At 36.2% G+C, this 22586-nt stretch overlaps 1 protein-coding gene across 1 annotated transcript in view; it reads right to left on the bottom strand.

The window, feature by feature from the left end:
- The window catches only part of CCDC198 (coiled-coil domain containing 198), a 58845-nt gene that overhangs the window by 26501 nt on the left and 9758 nt on the right, over positions 1–22586 (bottom strand). Inside the window, exon 2 of the mRNA XM_069091705.1 lies at positions 21984–22075. Coding sequence (XP_068947806.1) covers positions 21984–22075 — 92 coding nt within the window. The remainder of the gene's footprint in view (positions 1–21983; positions 22076–22586) is intronic.

A 22586-nucleotide genomic window follows, 5' to 3' on the forward strand; every position in this document is an offset into this window, starting at 1 on the left:
TAAGAATGATTATGGTTGTCATCTTCAGCATGTTACACCCTCTGTGTTTTGGTTCCTCTCCCACCTTTCCCTACCCCAGGCACATACACCACCCCCCTCCCAACAATGATTGTGAATTGTACTAAGCAACACACACTGTTCTTATGTTCTTTTCCATTTTCTCAATTGCTCAATATTTGGTAGTGCAAACCCAAATCTTTGAAGGCAGACTGAAGATGACTGGCTTGCAAGGGGAATGAATGTTTATCCTTAATCCTATCAGCACTGAACTAACCAAGACCAGGTCTAGACAGGCCACATATCTCTTGTGGTAGAAATTTTGTTGTTGTTCAGTTGTTTAGTCATGTCTGAATTTTTGTGGTCCTATGAACTTCTCCATGGCATTTTCTTGGCAAAGATACTGGAGTGGTTTGCCATTTCCTTTTCCAGTGTGTTCCCATTTTATAGATGAGGAACTAGGGCAAATAGGGATTAAGTTACTTGCCCAGGGTCAAGTAGCTAGCCAAAGTATTTGAGGTCAAATTTAAACTCAGGTCTTCCTGATTCCAGGGCCAGCACTCTAGCCACTGCATCATCTAAATGTCACTGTGATAGAAAGGGAATATCACATCAAAAAAAATCATTTTATGTAGCCCAGTTTATCTGGATAGAAACAAGTGAAGTTTAAGACATCAAATTGATAGCTTAATAGGTTATATACTTATCCTTAGCCAAAATAGTATTTTAAGATTGCTCGGTGTGGGGAAATACGCTCTTTCGGTGCCAAAAGATATTGTTGACTCAAATAGTCAATGCTTGATCATGGAGACAAGATGTAAATCAATACCAAATGAAACTGAAATAATCCTGAGAGAATGAGCTCAGTGTATCCCTTGAGTTGATTCAGGCATCTGAGTGAACTGGGTGGAACTTATCTCCAATTCTACTTTTCAAATGTTAGAGTTACATGCTGCTTACAAATGAGGACAGAAATCTCATTTTAGCTGATGTTAAGCCTTGGGGATCCACCTCAATCTATTTCTCTACCTCAGAGGGATGATCACTCAAAAGTTACACCACTGGGGAAAATCTATGTTTAGTAATGTAAAGCCTTTCAAGATTCTAAATCAATTTATGTCATAAGAAAATGAAAGATGGAAACAAACTAATGAACAAAAAGAGACTAATGAATATCTGATCCTAAGCAAGATGACCAAGTTTTAAAAATGAACACCTCAAAAAGCAGAGGAGACTGTACTTTAGAGACATAATTATTGAAAAGCTAAGAGAAAAATGAACATTTCATGTCAGAAAGTAGAGCATACATGAAGGAAAAGAAAGCTTAAATTCCGGTTCAGTCTCTCAGTTGTGTATGGTTTGACTTTTTTCATTGTCAGAAGGCAGGAGTTTGTTCCTTTTTTTCTCTAATATGTGTTCTAAATTAAAGAGGCTTAATGAACTGGTGGAAACAACCCAGGATTAGGCATTGGGATACTTGGGTTCTCATCCTAGATCTGCTAATTACTGACTGGACTTAGGCAAGTCATATAATCTCTATCTCCTTTCTTTTATCTATAAAATGAGGATAATGACAGCAATCTAGTGTGACTGACGGAATTGCTTTACAAAGATAAAATGACATAATAGATGGAAAAGCATATTGAAAAGTTGGAAAATTAAATACACACATAAAGAATGATGATAAAATAAAGGAAGTATAGCAGAATTATTAAATATATACTTTATAGGTCATAAATCAATAAAATTAATGACATAAGAAGCAAAAGACATAGACCTAAATGGAGTTGTAATGATAAAATCTTAATTGAGCTGTCAAATCTATCACTCATAAAAATAACGACTACACAAAGGGATGATAGTACTATAGTTCCTAATTTCCAACAACCAGCTAAAGAAAAATTATGTCCTTAACAACATACATTAAAAAAAAATTGGAAAAAAGGGTTAATAATTGCCATGTAATTAAACATTAGGAAAACAACACACAAACCCCAAATGAACCAAAAAGATTATAGAACAGATAAACAAAATGTTGAAATTTCTAACAACCTACTTAAAAAGAAGAAAATGAACTTCACAAAAAAAAATCTTAAAAAACTAACAGAGGGGGCGGCCAGGTAGCACAGCAAGTAAGAGCACCGGCTCCAGTGTTGAGAAGACCTGGAGATCGAATCCCGGGCTCAGACACTTAGCATCCACCCAGAAACACCTGGCCGTGTAACCTTGAGCAAGTTACTTAACCCTGATTGCTTAAAAATAAAAAAAAAAACTAACAGAGAAGAAGTGAAAGGAATGATCAGAATACAATGCAGTAATCTCTCAACAAAACTGAGAATTAAAAAAAAATGAATGCTTTTTAATCTAATGGATATCGATTTAATTTTTAAAATAAAATACTAGTTAAAATTCGACAACAATTTATTAAAAATCATTTTTTCCAATCATTTTGGATTTCTACCAGGGATTCAAGGATTAGGAATTACAGATTCAACACTAGGAAAATAATAAACATAATCTTATTTTTTTTTAAATGCCAGACCACATGATTATATCCATAAATACAAAAAAAAAGTATTTGAAAAAATACAACACTTATTTCTACTAAAATCCTTAATTGCCAAAACATAAAAAGGTCTTCTAAAATATAATTTAAACTTTCTATATAAAACCATTAACTAGCATTATATGTAATGGAAAAATGCTAGATTTCCTGGTGAACCTAAGAGTAAAGCATGGATGCCCCCTTTCCCAGTTATTATTTGATATATTTCTAGAAATAGTTACAACAGCCAAGATATGAGAAAGAAAATAAGCACCTAATGATAGACAAAGAGAAAGAAAAATGATTGCTTTTTCATGATGGATGTGATTTCCTTTAGAAAATCTTAGGGAAGTAAGACGAATTTAATTGGTCTTATTAATAGTTTCAATTAAATAGCAGGTTACAAAGTAAACTCACAAAAATCAAAAGCAATTTACATTTAGTAAAAACAAAATTCAGGACACAATAATAGAAGTTAAGTCTCATTCAAAGGAACTACAAAATAAATAAAATATCTGGAAATTGATCTACCAAAGTGCTCAATACCTGAGTTTTAAATTTTAAAATGGTCCTTAAAGAAATAACAGATTAAATAATCAGCACTCAGGGTTAGGCCATGCCAATATAATAAAAGTCATAATACTGTCAAACAACTTACAGATTTAGTGTTTTAACAACAAACTACCAAAGAGATTGTCTATAAGAGCAGAAAAACAGAATAACAAAGTTTAAGTGGAGAAACAAATGATTTAAATATATCAAGGGCAATGAAAAGGATGAATGAAAGCAGAATTGTACTTCCTGACCTCAGGATAAACTAAACTATTTGGCACTGACTAAAAATAGAAAAGCTGATCAATGGAACAGGCCAGAAAACAAAGAATCAGAAAAAATTGAATTCAATGATAAATCACAAAACTTAAATGACCTAGGTAAAAAGAAAACCTCAATATGTGACAAGAATTGTTGGTAAAATTGGAAAGCATTAGAGCAGAAATTAGACCTACAAATTAGGTCTAGGCCAAATTCTTACAAGATATATTGAAACTCAAAAAAGATACACTACCTAAATATTAAAGTTCATACTGTGAAAAAAAATGAGAACCAGATCAAATACCTTTCACAGCTTTGTATAGGAGTTGAATTTTTAACCCAACAGAGGAGATAAGTTATTACAACAGATAAACTAGGTAATTTTGGTCATATGAAATTGAAAATCATTTATATTGAAAAAATTAATGCAATTAGGATAAGAAGGAAAGTGATTAGCTGTGAGGGGAAAAAGACCTTTACATAACAAATATATCTATAAAGAGTCTGATATCTAAGATATTTTGGCAATAAAAATATATAAGACCAAAAGTCATTGCCCACAACCCAGGAATAAGGAGTCAAAAGATGAACAGTTCCCAAAAGAAGAAATGAAAATTATTTACAACCACATAAAAGAATGTTTCAGATCACTTTTAACAGAAAATAAAACAATTCTATGATTTCACCTCATACCTAGGAAATTGGTAAAAATGAGAAAGAGGGACACAAAAATGCACTGTTTGTGGAGTTGGGAGATGGTCTAACAATTCTGGAAAGCATTTTGTAATTCTGCCAAGAAAGTGACTGTAATGTCTATGCCTTTTAATTAAGCTAGGCATATATCCCCAAGGGAATAAATAAATGAAGAAAAGAGCCAAACATTTATTATGTTCCTACTAAGTGCCAGGCACTATGCTAAGTATTTTCTTTTATCCTCAGGATAACCCTGGGAGGAGATATTATTATTATCCCCAGTTTTGTTGTTGTATTTGTCTTTCATTCTCGAAGAACACCATGACATCAGGGAATGATGATATAACTTGCAGTTGCCTTGGATTTGAATGAGGGAGGGCTGTGTAAAGTCACCAGTCTCATTTTGTCTTCCAGAGTCATCTGGGTCCACTGGCCTGATATTCATCAGGATAACTGGAGATGGCCCAGGATGCACTGTGACACTCTGGCACTTCTAGGCTAAGATCTTTCTCATTTTGAGTGAGGTAACATCCATTTAATGAATAGGCCTCTTTAAGAGGTGAGTCAAAAGATGCCCCCCCTTCTTTTTTGAGGGGGGAAGGCAAGGCAGTTGGGGTTAATTCACTTGCCCAAGGTCACATAAATGTCAAGTGTCTGAGGCCATATTTGAACTTAGGTCCTCCTGACTTCAGAGCCAGTGCTCTATTCAATGTTCCACCTAACTGCTCCATGGCCCCTTTAATTAAAAAAAAAATCAAACTGGGAGGGGAAGATCCTCAGGGTTACTGACCAAAAGAGAAACAGTTACAATTAACTATTTATATTCACTCTTTGCTAGAAGGGCAGGGACCTATTGTTGTCCAATCAATGAGCTCCAGAATGAATTGGATTTAAGACTGCTGGAAAGAAGGTACATATCCCCTTTTACAATTCAGGAAAGTGAAGCAATAGTCAGAGGTCAAGTGACTTGCCCAGGGTTACACAGCTAACAAGTGTCTGAGGCTAGATTTGCACTCAGGTCTTCCTGATTCCAGGTCCATTGCATCCCTTAGCTCTCACTAAGGTAGTTTATACACAAAAGAAGGCTTCAAAAATGCCAATATTTTTATAAAAGTAAAGAAATACAAATAAAGTAGATGTCCATCAATTGAGCAAATGGCTAAACAAACTGTGGTACGTGAATGTAACAGAATATTACTATAAAAGTAAACAATGAATATAATAGAGAGACATATATGAACTGATGCAAAATGAAGTAAGCAAAACCAGGAAAATAATGTATACAAAATATACAATTACTACAATATAAATGGAAAGAAAAATAAAACAATGGAAACTGAATACTACAAAACTGCAACTACCAGGCCTCAAGAATAGGTGTGGAAAGGTACTTTTCTCCTATTTCTGAGCAGAAGTAGGGGACTACAAGTGTGGAACACTATATACAATCTCAGACTTCAATATATTGGTTAGTTTTGATAAACTATTCTTTTCCTCCTCTTCATCTTTGTCATAAGGAGTAGGAGACTTCGGGAAATGTGGGTGATGGAAAACTTGGTATCAATGCAATTAAAAAAAGAAATAATGTCAGCTACTTTTACAGCAAAGGGAACAGGGATAATTTAGTTTGGATGAAGTAAACCAACTAGAAATCTAATGGAATACGGCCTTGATGCCCTCTTTCAGCTCCCAGGGTGCTATCATGTGGCTAGAGTGAAATAAAAGTTCTACGTATAGCCCCAACAGGGCTAGAAGTGAGATATGAAGAATTCTGAAGGTATACTTTCCAAAATTCACAGCTTTCCCAAACTGTTGATGTTGTTCCATTTTCCATTTGGGTCTGACTCTTTGTGACCCCATTTGGAATTTTGTTTTTTGGGTGGTTTTTGTTTGTTTGTTTGTTTGTTTTTTGTTTTTGGCAAAGATACTGGAGTGGTTTACCATTTCCTTCTCCAATTCATTTTTACATATAACAAAACTGAGGTAAATAAGATTAAGTGACTTGCCCAAGGTCACATAGCTAATAAGTGTCTGAGGCCAGATTTGAACTGGAGTCTTCCTGATTCCAGGCCCAGTGCTCTATCTCCTGTACTACCTAGGTGCCTAATATTATCATATATTGGTCTGTTATTTACCACCTTTATTTCTTATAGACTAGAAAGAGATTCTATCTCTAGCTAATAAAGTTGACCCATTAGCTGTTCTTCATTTGACTACAAAATAAGAGTAATTATAAATTTTTTTAGTTGGAAGGGACCTCAGAATGCATCTAAACCAACTAGGAAAATTGGGTCTTTATGAAAGAACTTGCAGACAGGAAATAGATCAAATGCAATTTGAATTAACAAAAAAGAAAATTCAATAAATCATTACGAACAGATTGCTATTTACCTATGCATTTAGGAGAGTTTAGAGTTTTCTTCCCAGAAACTAAAGGCTACATGTAGACACGGATTTTCAATACTCTTCCAATTCAGTGTTCCTGCAGCCCTGGTCATTAAAAGTCCTCAAAGGATTCCTCTTTGAAAACTGTGTTTCTCCCCATTTATATTTTATAAGTTTTACTGAACAAAAATTCTTTTTCTATCCCTTTCAACAACCAAAATGTCCACATATGATAAATGCACCACCTTTACAAGGTGATTTGAACTTTTTCGTTTTTTCCACAGTTCATTTTCTGTGCCTGTGTACAAACTATTTCCAGCTTACCTAAAAACTGTTTATATATATATATATATATGTAAAATTTAGCAGGTTGGTTTTTTTTTATAAAATCAAAGTTCATTTCCTCCCTCTTTAAATTACTACACTGTTCATTCGTGAAGGGACATTACCTTACAGTCTTCAGCCACTGGTTTCTTACTTTCTTTTAATGTAAAAGCTCATTTTCTGTCACTTTTGCCAAACTGCTCATATATTAAGGGTACCTTAAAAGGGCAGCCCCTTAGTTAGACATCAGTTCCACAACTCCTAGAATTCTGCTTATCATTTCGTCCATAGTAGCCATTTTCCTTTGGCACAGAATATGAAGAATCCATCACATACAATGTTATTCTCACTTCAGTCAGCCTTCTACATGTCATGCACAGTTTGTTTCTAGTAGAGTTGCAACTCAAGATGATTAAAGTTGAAAATTGTACATGGATTTTTCAAAGACCTTGTCATTTCTACTTGGTGAGCGTGGGTGTGGGAAATGAGACAATAAAATGACATACATATTGTGCATGTCCAAGACTAACACTTTTAGCTTCATTCCGCTAAACCATTAAAAATATAAATGAGAAGCAACATGAATTTTTAAAAAAGAGAAATCTAAATTTATGTTTAAAGGAAAGATTTCCTTAAATAGATATTTCAACAACCTTTTTGGATTACTTCTTAAATATTTGCTTTTGGGGTTCTTTAAATGATAGTGTAAGCTAAATAAAAGAGCTATTTATTTCTTCAAATTTTTTGATGCGCCCACCACATCATCATTGCGGATAATTCTTTTTTTGGGTTTTTTTTTTTTTTTTGCACTTTTGGGAGGGTAATTGGGGTTAAGTGATTTGCCCAAGGTCACACAGCTAGTAAGTGTTAAGTGTCTGAGGCTGGATTTGAACTCAGGTCCTCCTGAGTCCAGGGCCGGTGCTCTATTCACTGCACCACCTAGCCACCTCTAATTCTTTTAATGGAGCAAACAATAGCCAGTCCACACATTATCCTCCTGTTTGACTCATATCCATGTCCTCCCATAAATCTCCCACAAGCATTTCATCCAGTGTGCTGGGAGTTGAGGGATTTTATCTTTAGAGGTTCTGATATTATGTGGATACCACTGGGATCCATTGGTTATTTTTTGCTTTCTCTTCCCACATGATCCATTCGTCTCCTTTTCTAGCCACACATTTCTTTGGCAATACCTTTTCCACATTTTTCATTATAATTTCTGACTGTAGTATGCTGCATCATACTTCCCTCTCTATATATACTTCTCTATTGGCCTTTGGGTTGACCTGATCCTTTAATTCTTTAACCACAAGAACTTTTTTTATTTTTTGCTTTTTGGAGGGGGTAAGGCAGGGCAATTGGGGTTAAGTGTCTTGCCCAAGGTCATACAGCTAGTGTTAAGTGTCAGATTGAATTTGAACTCAGGTCCTCCTGACTCCAGGGTCGCTGCTCTATTCACTGCGCCATCTAGCTGCCCCACAAGAACTTTTCAAAGTGATATTCTATGCACCGTATCCAAAGAGCATCAAAATTTTTAAAAATGGTTTTAAAAGCTTATGTTTCTGGAAGAATCTTCAAGTCATTAAAAGCATGGACTGTGCAATTTCCTAAAGGTAATGCCACTGACTCCTATTAACCTCATTCTTCTGGTGCCCAGCTTCAATGTCTGTCCAAGATATATTGCATACTAATAGACCAACTTTATGGACTGGGCATTCAACTGCATATTAAAGTCTGACCAATGGGCATTTGTCATTTCCTTGGTTTTTTATATACATATAGTTATAGCAATCCTTTCGGAATGATTTTAGGTCTCATTTAGGAGACTACAATGTTCCAAGGCATGACATAATCAGCACAATGTCTTCTGCAAACACATACATTTAGAGGACCTCCCTCTTTTATTTGGTCTCCACTGAATATCCTCCATAACACTCTTGAAGACACTGTGGAACAACTTTGGATAAGCTTACATTGTACCCCTGTTTATACCTCATTTGATATCAACAGACAGTGGATAAATTAACAAAATTATCTGTTGTTACATCTTACAAGAAATTTTGTACTATTTTAAGTATGTATCAAATATATAATGTAATTATGCATATAATATAGATCTATATTAAAGAAACTTTGAGGAGAGCTTTTGTAAGATTTGAGGAGAGCTTTTATATATCCTATATAAAATTGATTTGATATTTATAGCTAATAAACAATATGTAGATTAGGATCTTGTAATCGCTGCATTTTTCAGTCTATTGTGTTATTAAAATGTAGTCAGTTAGAATGTAGTTTCCGAGAGTCTATGTGTTCTCTTATCTTCATTTATCATGCCCTCCATGAAAATGGATTGTTCTTGTAAAGATTTTGTAGCAATGGGAAGTTAGATATATGGACAAATACTGATTCATTCCTTTTCAATCACTTTTTAAATTCATCATCCTTGCACATGTATAACTTACATTAGCTTGCTTGCCGTCTTGGGGAGGGAAAACCTTTGGAAGTAAAAATCTTTCAAAAATTGAATGTTTTTTTTTTCTATGAAACATTTATTTCCTCTACAACTTCTAGAAACAAGACCCCTAATCTCAAAATTGGAGGGAATAACAATGACAAAAAAAAAAAGAATATACGCACCTACCCACCCACCCCTCCAATAAAAAAACACACAAAAAAACCCCAAACCAATTGACACAGGAAAAGGTGCTACCATCAACCATCAGGAAGAATTCTGGGAAAAAAGAAATAAACAGATTTTATCTGCATAAATCCTTACAAAATTATAACAAAAACCCACAACAACTGTAATTTACACTTGCTCAGTGTATACAATCACATCCCAGAATTATTTGAATTATCCCTAGACATGAGGAGAGAGAGGGAGACAAAAGCATTTGTAATGTGGGTGGCCCTGCTAGGGAGACCCAAGAGAGAAGGGCCGGGAGGGACACCGCAGTAAGGCCTCTGGATTAAAAACAGGAAGGTCAGGGGCAGCTTTGGGCCACATTTGCCAGGGCCTCCTTATTGCCCATCTGGCAGGGGCAAGGGACAGTTAGGAGATTTATAGATCCTTTTTCCCCTTCTGTAATATGTTATCCCCTGCTCATTCTCATCCAATCAGGACTGAGCTGGTTTGAAACTGAAAGGGCCTAATTATATTGGAGGAAGATGCATTTAATACCCTTTCCTCTTCTCATTCTCCCTCCCCACCTGATGAACCCTTCCTGCACTAGGGAGGTGGCCCCCATCAAGAGAGGTGTGATACAAATCTAAGAGCGGAGTTGGGGGGTGCTGCTTTGGGGTTCAGAGGGCCCCAGATATGTCTGTGGCCATGTCAGGGAGGAAAGAGGAGACCTGGGATCTTCTGCCAAGCACACTCCTCTTTTCTAGAAGAGGACCAGAGGATTCTTTAGAGGAAAAAAAAAAAACCCAAGATTCTAGCTACAGTCCAAGAGGGTCTCCAGACCCCAAAGTGGCTTTCTTTGACTCTAGGCCTTGGAAGATACAGGAGCCTCCAGGGTTCCCAAGCCTGGCTGCCCCCTTGCTTGGCTGTCCTCCTGCAGTCTCGGGGGCCTGAGGCTGCGATTGGTGCAGGGTGTCTCAGGGCAAGACCTAGTTTGGGGTGGTGGTCAAGAAATGAATGTTGAAAATTATCTTTACATATAAATTAAACATAAAGGGAAGGAAAAGAAGTATTAACTGGATCATCCTCCAATATAATTAGCAGCAATTAGTAGTAATGTTGTTCACAATTCTTTCAGATATCTTGATAATCAATTTCATATTGCCTTCAAAATTATTTTGCCTCTTCTTTTTGTATAACCAGCTCTGTATAATTCCAGCTGCTTTTCCCATCTTTCTTTGACATTTTTACTTTCTCAACTAGCACAATAGGGATTACAATGTCGGAAACTAAAAGTAATAGTCCCTCTAGTATTGATGGTAAAAATAGTTTGTAATCGTAATCTTGACAGGTCCTATTTTTATTTTTCTCCTGTTTGGTGCCCCCTTCTAATTTCATCTGTCTTACTTGGGTCTCCTGCCAAATAGTCCAGAAACTTGTTTTCCCTCCAGTTCTCATAATACCCACAATCCTTTCTTGTAGTATTTCAGCAGTGAGTTGATTCTTTAGGCCAGTGTTGCCCTCATTTGCCGTAACCCTCTGGTTAATAGAAAGATAAACTGTTCTCTGGATCAATTGATTTCCCAGCGCTTTTAGTTGCCCTGTGGTGGTGAGTGACCTACATCAGTTACATTTTTTCAGGAGACAGTGATCCTGTGTCAGCTATTGCTCTTTTACCTTTTTGGTTATTTAATTGGGACTCCTGTTGGAGTTGCCTCAATTCTACCCTAAGCCATTTTTATTCTTTTTTTTAAATTTGGTATCAATTTTGATCATTACACTAGTTAACCAAGAGTCTGACAGAAATAGTTTATTTACAAATCACTTTCATTTCAGTAACCAGTTACTTCTCTTCTGTTTCAGTACAATTAATTTCACTTGTTTTGGTGTTATTTTGTGTTTGTCATGAGTAGCACATCCTGACTCTCTGTTAAAGAAAGCTTTCTTAATGATAAAGTAGATGATGTTATGTAGACACGAAGATTCTGTGTTCTTTACGTGTCTTTGGCCTCTTTAATTTCTTACTCCAAAGGAGAATTTCCAAAATATTGATTGCTAAGCTTTTCTATGTAGACCTTTGCATTGAACTCCCTGAGTATCACAATATATATTGATTCAATTTAAATTCATTGTTGTTCAGTTGTTTTTTAGTCATATCTGACTCTTTACAATGCCATTTGGAGTTTTCTTGCCAGAGTTACTGGAATGATTTTCCATTTCTTTTCTCCAGCTCATTTTGCAGATGAGGAAACTGAGGCAAAAAGGGTCTATAAGACAAATAACACTAGCACACAAGATGACTTCTAGCACAGGTTCATTCTTGATCTGATCAGACAGGAAATACAGTTTTGGAGGGGGTAATAATCTTACTTTATTCTAGTCTAGTTTCCCACAATGGTTGCTGATAATGGGAGGACAAACTCCTACAACACTCCCTAATCAACCTTCTTGAGGGGCAGATGAGAACAGGGGGGAAGGGAAGGGCAACTACCCCTATGTCTCGATGGGGTCAATCAAAACAAGCACAACTTGTATATTTCCCTAAATTCCCTCAAACCTCAATGGGGGCCAGTTGAGGCAAATACAGATTCCCCCCAAGTCTTGATGGGGGCCAATCAAGGCACACACAACATTCTCGTTTGTGCATTCAACCCTAAGGATTCCCCATTCACTGACAAGTGCTCACCTGCTTTATAGAGCAACAGACAAAGAAGGCATATTGTCATCAATAACCTCACAAGTTTATATCACCTCATCCCTGTATCTCACTGCACAGTTGCAGTGGAAGTTTATAATTTAGGCACAAATGTTTATATTATTGATCATTATATAATGCTGCACAAGCATGGTAGAGATGTTTTGAACAATGATCATGAGAACTCATATCTAATACCTGGGAACAGGAGATTGTTATGGCTTTGGATCCTGGGAAACTGAACTCTAACAAATAATAACAAAAATCCACCTTTCATACGCTAAAATCCACCTTATTTACAGGGTCACACAGTTAGTGTCTGAGGCCAGATTGAACTCATGGAGATGAGTCTTCCTGACCCCAGACTCAGTAGTCTATTGTAATGGAAATGCAAATTTAAAGATCTTCCCTGCCCTCAGGCCCTTTGATAGGCTAAAGAGACTCTGAGAACCTTCCTTGATTTGAAAATATACTCTGCCTCCTAATAGGCTGAATGTGGTCACATGGAACCTGTGGCAGGAGGCTTGGCTTTCAGGAATGCCCACACCTTGATGCTGTATGATTGGGCAGTGGGTCTAGAGGGTGGTTACATTCTCTGACCCAGGGGAAGGCTATATAATACCTGATGTGAGGCTTTGCTTTGGGGCTCACTTTGAGAAGTGTTCTGTGATTTGATCAGATGAGACTCTGGGAAGCCGTTGTTGAGAGCCCCCCGGCTTTGAAAAACCCAGATGTTGATTTGGTATGGATGTAATGGTTGGACCGTTTGGAAACCTGTCTACTTGATCTGTTTCTCTGTCTTGATAACTTTGTCTGTATACTCTGAAGTTCGGGGTGCTGACCTTTTTCCCCTGAACTAGGTAAATGATACATATTTGACTGATTAAAGTAAGCTTGTTAACCCATTTTGAGTTGCTTTCCTTTAACAAAGCAGATCTAAGAACCTGTGTTGGAAGCCACGCTGGGGACGCTGGGGTGCTTGCTGATACATCTATCCACTACATCATCTAGTTACTCTTCAATTTAAATGGATTTATTTACTTTTTAGTAGAATTTCTCTACCTCTGCATCCTCTTCAAAAGATATAGGCTGATAGACTGTGATAATCTTCAGGGTAGCCTTCACAAATGCCTTCACAAAGGCTTCACATAAGCACTGACAAATGAGATAATAAATGCTCATTCAATAACTTGGATTAAGGCCTCACTTCTATGCTTATCAATTTTCTTGTGGTTTTTGGGCAACTCTTTTATTTGTCTTTCTAAGACAGACCTGTGAGTCATTCTTATTTACTTAACTCAAAAAATAAATCCTGTCATATTATGAACAATATTTTTAACATGAAATACCTCTTATCAGTCAGCAAAGGAATGTTTGAACAAGTCTTTATTCAATTTGTTTTTCTAATATAAGGTCCTCTAAGTAAGGTTATGATTAATTTCTCAGGTAATTCCAAGAAAAGTTATACCAAATGAAACCTAGTACTTGAATGAAATCAATAGCCACAACAAAGAATGAATCCACATGTGGTTTATGCATCTCTCCCTCCATTTCCAGAACATATTTGAGGTTTTTTTTTTAAATAATAAGGATAAGATGTTGTAGCTTGTATAGCTCTAAAATTTCTGAATTACAGAGAGCCAATAGATCATCTGGCACTAGCATTTCATTTTCCAAATGAACAATTAAAAGAAATGAATTGTTCAAGGACATGCATTCTCCACTCTGCATTTGCTGCTAGGCCTGGTTTCAATTCAACATAACAAGATACCTCTCTCAGGTTAAGCTCATGACCTTAATCTCATCACCATGCCGACTCAAACCTTGAATGGCACCCCCTCCATCAGCCTCTTTCCCTTCAGATTGGAGAGAGTACTAAATTCCTCCCAATATCTTCCTTTGTAGAGGGTAGAAACTGGACTTTAATATCTGCTGTTCTAACTGGTTTCAACTCCACAGAACAAGATGGTTCCATGCCAAGTACCACTTGGTGTTCTGTCCTCCTCCATGCCAACCTTTCCTGCCTCCTTTCATATATTGTCTCTCCTTTTAGATTGTAAGTGTTTTTGAGGGCAGGGACTATTTTTCTTTTTAGTAATTGTATCCCACACACTTGGCACAATGCATGGCACATTTCTTGTTGTTGTTCAGTCATTTTTCAGTCATTTCTATGGCCCCAATTGGGGGTTCTCTTGGCAAAGATACCAGGAAATTCAAAAAGAAGGTAGATTTGTAAAAGAATATAGTGAGTTCAGTTTTACACATACTAAGTTTTAGGACATTCCTGAAATATCCAGTAAACATTTGGAAATGCATGACTGAAATTGAGGAGAGAGACAAGGGATTGGATATATAGATTTCAGAGTCATCTCCATAGAGATGATACTGAAACCCCTGGAAGCTGGTAAGGTCACCAAATGATAGAATACACAAAGAGACTGGAATAAAGCTCAGGATAGCCCCTGGACATGGGGAAATGTGAGAGAAAATAAATCAGCATGAGAGATGGAGGAGTAATCAAACAGGTAATAGAAAAACAAAGGGAGCAGAATGTCACAAAGACCCTAAAAAGAGAGAGTTACCCTGGAGGAGAAGGTAGTCAACAATGTCAAATGCTTCAGGTCAATAAGAATGAGAATTTAGTAGTAAAAGCCATATGATTTGGCAGAGAGCAATTTCAATCAAGTACTGAGATTGGAAGGCAAATTGCAAAAATTTCAGAAATAAGAGGAGAGGAAATGGAGACAATGGGTGTTGATAGCTTCTAAGAATTTGGCTGTAATACAGAGGAAATAGAAGATGCTTATTTAAGGTGATAGTAGAGTTAAATGAGAGTTTTTCCAGCATGTAATAATGATTGATTTGTTTTTGGACAGTAGGAAAGGAAGCAGTAGAAATGGACAGATGCTTAGAAAGAGACAAAGCATGATAATGGGAGCAACATGCTGTAGAAGACAGAAGGGGGATGGGGTCAAGGGTACATGTAGAAGGGTTGGCCTTGGTAAGGAATAACAGAAGGCCAAATGGGTAGCAGTCAAAGGGTTTTGAAAAGGCAAGAAAATCATATAAATTGGCCTATTTTTTCCAAGATGAGGCTGAAAGGAACAGGTTTGGGGATATTTTGGGAGGTAATATTGTGCAAGGGTTGAGGAGAGAAAACACGATTTAGGATAACATTGAGATAAGGGCCTAGTTTAGCTTATGTTACATAAATTTGTAATTGAACTAGTGATCTTGGCTGATTCTCTAGGTTCATTTAGTGACCCACGAGCAGGGGCAGAAAAGGCAGGCAGTGGAAGTAATCTAAGGATTTGATGGTCTGTATTTACATTTTACAAATTAAAATCAGATTACTCAGAATTCCAGAGGAGGAAAGGACCTTCCTCACCCAAAAACCATTAATACTATCTACAGTGTTCTTAGAGAATTACTTGTACAGTCTTTGCCTATAAAGCCCTCAAGTACATGAGGACTCAGCATGCTCTGAGATAATCCATTCATTTTTGGATAGCTCTAGTTATTAAGAATATTTCTTTAAATTGGATCAAAACCTAACTCCTTTGATCTTACCCTTTGTCCTACTTCAAGGCTTTTGGGCCAAGCAGTTTAATCCTTTTTTCACACAATCCTTTTTTTTTAATATAAATAACAATTGGCTACTGTTCAACATCTTTTTTCTAGTTGAAATAAAATTGCCAGCTCTCTAACCTCTTCTTGCATAGCATGCTTTCCCAGCTCCCTTGCTGTCTTGGCTGCCCACCTCTGCATATGTGCCAGCTTATCTAAGGGCCTCCTAAAATGTAGCAGCTAGGATTAGGTATTCCAAATGTCTCACTTGACAGATTATAACTATTCTATCACCTCCTTTGCTTTTGAATTAACCTATATTTCTATGAATGTAACCTAAGCTTTTCTGCTATGTCATAATTGATATAATTGAATTTGATCATATTGAATTTGCAGTCGATTAAAACATTTAGTTTTTTCTCCACCTGAAAAACTTCCCATCTCCATTTCCCCATCACATTCTTATACAGTTAGTTTTTTTAACCCAAATACCAAATTTTATATTTATCTCTATTAAATTTAATCTTCACAGAATCACAAAATTTTAGAATTGTGAGAGACTTCAGTGGTCACCTAGTATTATCCGTGCCTAAAAGAGATCCCCACCACAATATACCTGACAACTCTCTTGTTGAAGATCTTCAATAGGTAAGGTGTGGGAAGAAACACCACCAGACACAGACCATTTTGGTACAACACTAAATGTTAGAAGTTTTTTTCTTACTTCAAGTCTAAATTTGACTTCTTGCAACTTTCACCCATTGCTCCTGGCTCTGTCTTTTGTAGTCAAATAGAAAACATCTGATCCTTCTTCTATTGTGACTTCAAATACTTGAAAACAATTATCAAGTACCCTTCAATTCTTCTCTTTTCCAGGTTAAACATTATCAGTTCCTTCAATTGATCCACATGACATGAACTCAAGGCCTTTCAACATCCTGGTTCTCCTCTTCTGGATATTCTCCAGCTTATCAATATATTGTCTAAATTTTGATGCTCAGAACTTGACCCACTGGTTTGCAGCCCAATACAACCTAAAATCCATGTTTTTGCATGACCTGGGAACTAAGAATGGTTTTTACCTCAAAGTTTTATACAAGTGAAAACCATTCTTAGCTCATGGAAGACATCAAAACAGGTGGGAAGTTGGATTTGGGCAACTGATGGTAACTTGTTCGTAACTGCTCTACACTATCAAGACCTATATGAATCCTAGCTATCAAGCAATGTGTTTAACTATCCACCCTAACTTTATGTCACCTACAAATGTGATGCCTTTATCCAAAGACCAAGTACAGATCCACTGGAACAGTCTATTGGAGATAAGTTGGCACTGAACCATTAATGGCTACTCTTTAAATCTGGCCATTCAACCAGTTTCACATTCATCTAATTATTTTATCAGCTAGTTCACATCCTTCCATCTTCTCCACCTCAGTAGTGTGAGATACTTTATAAAATATTTTGCTAAAATCTTGATCAAATACATCCATAGCATTCCTCTGATCTACTAGTTTAGTAACCTTGTTAAAAAAAAGTAAATAAAATCAGACTTACATGACCTAGTTTGATCCATAATTCAAGTCTGATAACATCTTTTGGATTCCCAATTATATCATACAATGTAGTGACTATCACTCAAAAATTTTGTCACCCACAAATTTTAGAGGTGTGTAAGTATATGTAGAAGCATATATGACTAACAAAATAACACTGAGCATAATCAGAGTTAGATATATCTAAGATACAAGCTTGCAAATTAGTAAGACAAGTAAACTAAGATTAGTAGTCTCATTTTATCTTATACTTGAAAGTCCTTAGTTATTAAATAAGGTCTACATACAATTCCACATTCTAACACATTTACAACTGAAACCATTGAATTCAAAATCATTAGTGTCAAACTCTACTTTATTAGTTGAGATGAATGAAATTTATCTTATCTTCAGTATCATATTTCCTGCTGATCTTTCAACCAGTTAGATTAAAAGACTGCTATTTCTGGGAAGATAAGTAAGCCAATCTACAGGTTGACATCTATCTCTTAAGCACCACCCTTTGGTTCAAATTGGTCAACAACTTCTTAAACTAATAAATTATACTGTTGTGTAGTATGCATCTCTCCATATTGTCTACAAAACTTTCATTGATGACTTTGTCTTGTTCAGTTCAGACCTCCTTTATTCATGGCATATGCCTGTTATACTTGTCTAATAATTCTTGAAAAAACTTAATTTAGTTTAGCATGACATATTATGAATTAACCTATACTGGTTCTTGATGTTCACCTCTTCAATTTACAAAGTCAGTCAATAGTCATATTGTCAGTCAATAAACATATATTACCTGCCTACTAGATACCAGGTGCTGTGCTGCACTTTGAGAATAAAAAAAGGCAAAAGATCAACCTTGTCCTCCAATTCAGAAGCTCCATATTAATCCAAATAGTCTGGGCTACATTTTTGATTCAGACAATGGGATTTCAGCTTACCAGCTGCTCCTGTGTGTACACACTACATGGAGTCATGGTGCTTGAAAGAATGTGATTGAAAGTTACTGTCTAGTGACTTGGAGTTTTTTTGTATTAAAAATTTTGTGAAGTCAGAAGCTTCTGGTTAGTTAAATAGAAGAAATCCATTTGGGAACCCAGAACTAGACAAGAAGATTAATAGTTTACGAAATTTCTTTCACTCCATTTTAGACAAATTCCTTTTGATGAACTAGCAAAGTGTTTATTTTGGGTAGGGCCTTTAAGAGATTGGGCTATAAGAGATGTCTTCCTCTCATGTCCAACATTCCAGCATGATCTCTACTAACCAGCTGCTACTGTGTGTATACACCTCATGAAGTTTGTTTCCCCTTGAGTGCCTTAGGGACTATTGCTCTAGGAACTGAATATAGCCTTACAGTGTCTGTTCATTCCTTTTGTATTTATTTATGTATTTAGATGATTGATTTTGCACTCATGTACCTTCTGTATCTTAAAGCTTGCTAGATAAAGTTAAAATACTTTATGTCCTGCTACCCTCCATTAATAAATATATTTGGCTACCTAATCATGCATCTTATTCTGTCTTCCATCCAGCAACGTAGAGAGTAAAATTCTCTTGGCTCTTGCAATCTTTGTGGTAGATAACTGCTCAGGCTTATTTGATTGGAGCTATTTAGAGGATGATATATGGATCATAAATCCCATGTCAGAACTCATCTTAGTGGGCTCCAGAAAGCAGAGGAAACTAAAAATCACACTTCTAATATTCTGCTTTATATTCAAAACTAACAGCAAGGATACAAGGTCAAAAGAATTTACCAGCATTTTTAGGCAGGGGCAAGGAAAACATGAGAAGAATCTCTGACAACATAGGAAGGTTCTTAAATGACTGCTTTTATGGACCCTGGTTGTTAATTGCATCAAAGAAGTTAATAATGATGGAAGTGCAGGAATGCCCCCATCTAATGTTAATTAGTCCTTTGGTAATTTTTATTTCAATGAAATAATATTGTAAAGCACAGTTCATGCCATAGAAATAATGTTATTATTGAGAAATATGTTCCTAGGCAGTGGAACTTCAGAATATAAAAGCATAAAACTGATCTTTATAAGGACCTGAGGCAATAATAGGAAATTTTGAGAACTATATTGGATAGGGTCACCTATAAAAGGCAACAGGTCTAAGAATGGGAAGTCATCAAGAGGAAACTTGAGAGAGACGTAGAAAAGAAAAACTGGGAACTTCAACTGGTTGAAGGAAGAATGAAGAGACTAAATGACCATGGGAAATTGGCCAATGGGTGTTGTTAGCTCAATGATCAATCAATCAACAAGAAGTGCCTATTATATGTCAAGTAATGTGCTAAGCATTGAGGCTACAACAAGTGAAATAGACCCTGCGTTCAAGGAGTTTATATTCTAATGAAAGAGACATATACATATATATGTGTGTATACACATAAACACACATGTGTGTACTTACATATGTATATATTCATATGCATATATGTATATGTATGTGTGTATATGAACACTATATACATACAGGGTTTTGCTAAGACTTTGAGGTATCATGTATTTGCTGTAAAATAACCAAAAAATGCAATGTTAATTTAAGGGAGCAGTAAAAATTGGGGAGAATAGGGAAGGATTCATGTAGAATCCATAAAGAAAACTAGAGATTATAAGAGGAAGAGGTGAGAAAGGAGTGAATTCCAGAAATGGTGATCGACCAGTGTAAAGATACTATTATTGGAAATGGAATTCTGTATATGAGAAACAGTAAGAAAACAAGTTTTAATGGACTATTGAGTGTATAGAAAGGATTAATGTGTATTAAGGATAAAATAATGTAGATCAGATCCAGGTTGTGAGAAATATTAAATGCTAAGCAGAGGCATTTACTTTTAATATTAGGGATAATTGGGAGATACTAAAGTCTTATTGAGAAAAGTGAAATAATTGGATCTGCACTTTTGTGGTTAGGAAAAAGGGAAGAGATGCAAGAGATGTCGTAGAGACAGAAATGATAACACTCAGAAACTGATTGGATGTGGGAAGTGAGAGGAAGTGAGGATTGAGATCCCAGGGTCTGCCTCAGTTCTAGGAAAGACTTTTGAAGAGATGGAATGGGAATGAGGTTAAGGAGAAAGGGTATTTATTTACTCTTTGGGAATCCCCTAACCTTTAGTTTAAAATCTTATTCTTGGATAACTCTGATGAGTTAAGGGAGGAAGAGAGAAAGAAAGGGAACTTTACTATCCATAACTGTAAGGACACAATACCGCATCTTCCCGAGTTAAATCTAGTCTCAGACACTAACTGGGTGACCCAGGGCACGTCACCTAACCCCGCTTGCCTCAGTTTCCTGATTGGTAAAATGATCTGTATAAAGAAATGGCAAATTGCTCCAGTATCTTTGCAAAAAAACAAAAAACAGACAAATCTAAATGTGGTCACAAAGAGTCAGATGTGACTGAAATGACCAATCTACAACGAAATTAACACACATATATGCTCAGGGTCATGCTTCAGTTCATTTTAATGGCTAACATAGGGGCCACCTCCAGTCATCCTGATCTATATCTTGCCACTAAGACCAAGATGGCTTGGGAGGAGAAAGTGAGGCTGGTGACTTTTCACAGCCCTGCCGCACTTAAATTCATTTTCCTTGCAAGTCATGGCATCACCTTCCTGATGTCATAGTCTTTTTCAAGAATGAAGGATAAACAACAGCAATGGCTAACCCAGTAATTAAATTTTCATTGTAAATATTATACCTCAGAAATCTGTCTTCATTACAAATCAGGGTTTAATTTATTGTTTTATTGATTTCTATACTTAAAGGGTTAATAATACAGATACAACTTTAAAATGTGTGTGCATGCACTTTTTATTCCCAGAGAGCTCAGATGTTAAACATTTACCAGCACACCCTTGTATTGATCAGAAAACACTGAGCTATGCAGGAATGCAGTAAAAAGTTAATGGAATGAAGTCACCACCACAGTGGAGTACTGATGATTGGAGACTGATGATGATGATGATGATGATGATGATGATGATGACTGGCATTTACATAGCACTTTAAGGTTTGCAAAATACTTTACATCCATTATCTCATTTGAGCCTCACAACATGCCGTATTGATATACTGATATTTTGTATCACCTGGTGAATGATGGATATGCTCCACTGTTGTTTAAACAAAGGCAAGAGCATTTAGCACTGGGAACTTCTGAGACTTGACTAGTCATCCCCCAATACCACTCACTGCACATATTTCTTACCGCTGGAAACTCTTATGAGGAGCGAGCCAAAAAGGAAATGAAGTTGGCATTATCTTACAACCCACTACACATAGCTGAAGTCAGCAAAGTTTGCAACATCCCACAGAGTTCAGGAAGCCGAGCCCAGGGGCTGCCTCCTGAATGCAGCTGCCTTTTCAGGGCTAGTAGAACTAGAACTTAACTGATTTCCACCTGATTCTATGCATCCTTCAACAAATCCTTCTAGCTTGGTAACAATAAGATTTTCTTGTTTCCTATGTCTTAGCATTCAAATTTGATTTCAGGGATTAACTTTAATGTTTTCTAGCCAAATTTCTGACTTGGAAGGAAGAAAACTAGCATTTATTAAATGTCTACTATGTGTGCTAATATAGATTTTCTCATTCAGTCATTGAAATAATTGTTCATCAGATGTTCTTTGTCAAATGAAGATGAATCATTCATTAACAACATCATATTAATAATTTTACAACATTATTCTTTTATGTGATTAGTGTTGAATGAGGATGTTACCATTAATTCCAAGAAATTCCTTATTAATCCTTTTAAGTTCATCTTACTTGAAATCTTCGGGGTGGATGTCTTTTAATAATACTTGTTTCTCCTTTTTCCAGTGGAATATCAACAGACATGGGCCTGGGCACCTCAAGACCTGGGGAGAAATAAGAAAATATCACTGCAAATATTCAATTCAGTCTGAATCATTGACAGTTTGACCCTTAGTAGACAGAGCATTGGACCTGAATTAGAGAAGCCCTGGGTTCATATGTGAACTCTGATGCTTACTAGTTGTGTCCCTGGTCAAGTCACTTGACTTCCATCTGCCTCAGTTTCCTCATCTGTAAAATGGAAGCATATAGCACCTACCTCCCAGAGTTGTGAAAATCAAGTGAGATATTTGTAAAGTACTTTGCAAACTTTAAAGTGCCACATAAATACTAGATATTATTGTGAATAAATTACCACATCCTTCCACTTATATTTTAAAAATACCTAACAGAGGTGGAGTACACTGTTAAAATAAGGTCAAAAAATGGTCATGCTATGGGTCCATTGTGGATCACAGTAATAAAATGTTAGCCCAGTAAAATGTAAATGTCTTTTTAAAAATGTTATTTATTTATTTTTAATTTGTAGAATGAACAAGTATTTCCATAACATAG

This window comes from Petaurus breviceps, unplaced genomic scaffold (assembly GCF_028583685.1).
Source record: "Petaurus breviceps papuanus isolate PSGF00001 unplaced genomic scaffold, PetGlider_PUasm1.0 189, whole genome shotgun sequence".
Lineage (NCBI taxonomy): Eukaryota > Metazoa > Chordata > Mammalia > Diprotodontia > Petauridae > Petaurus > Petaurus breviceps.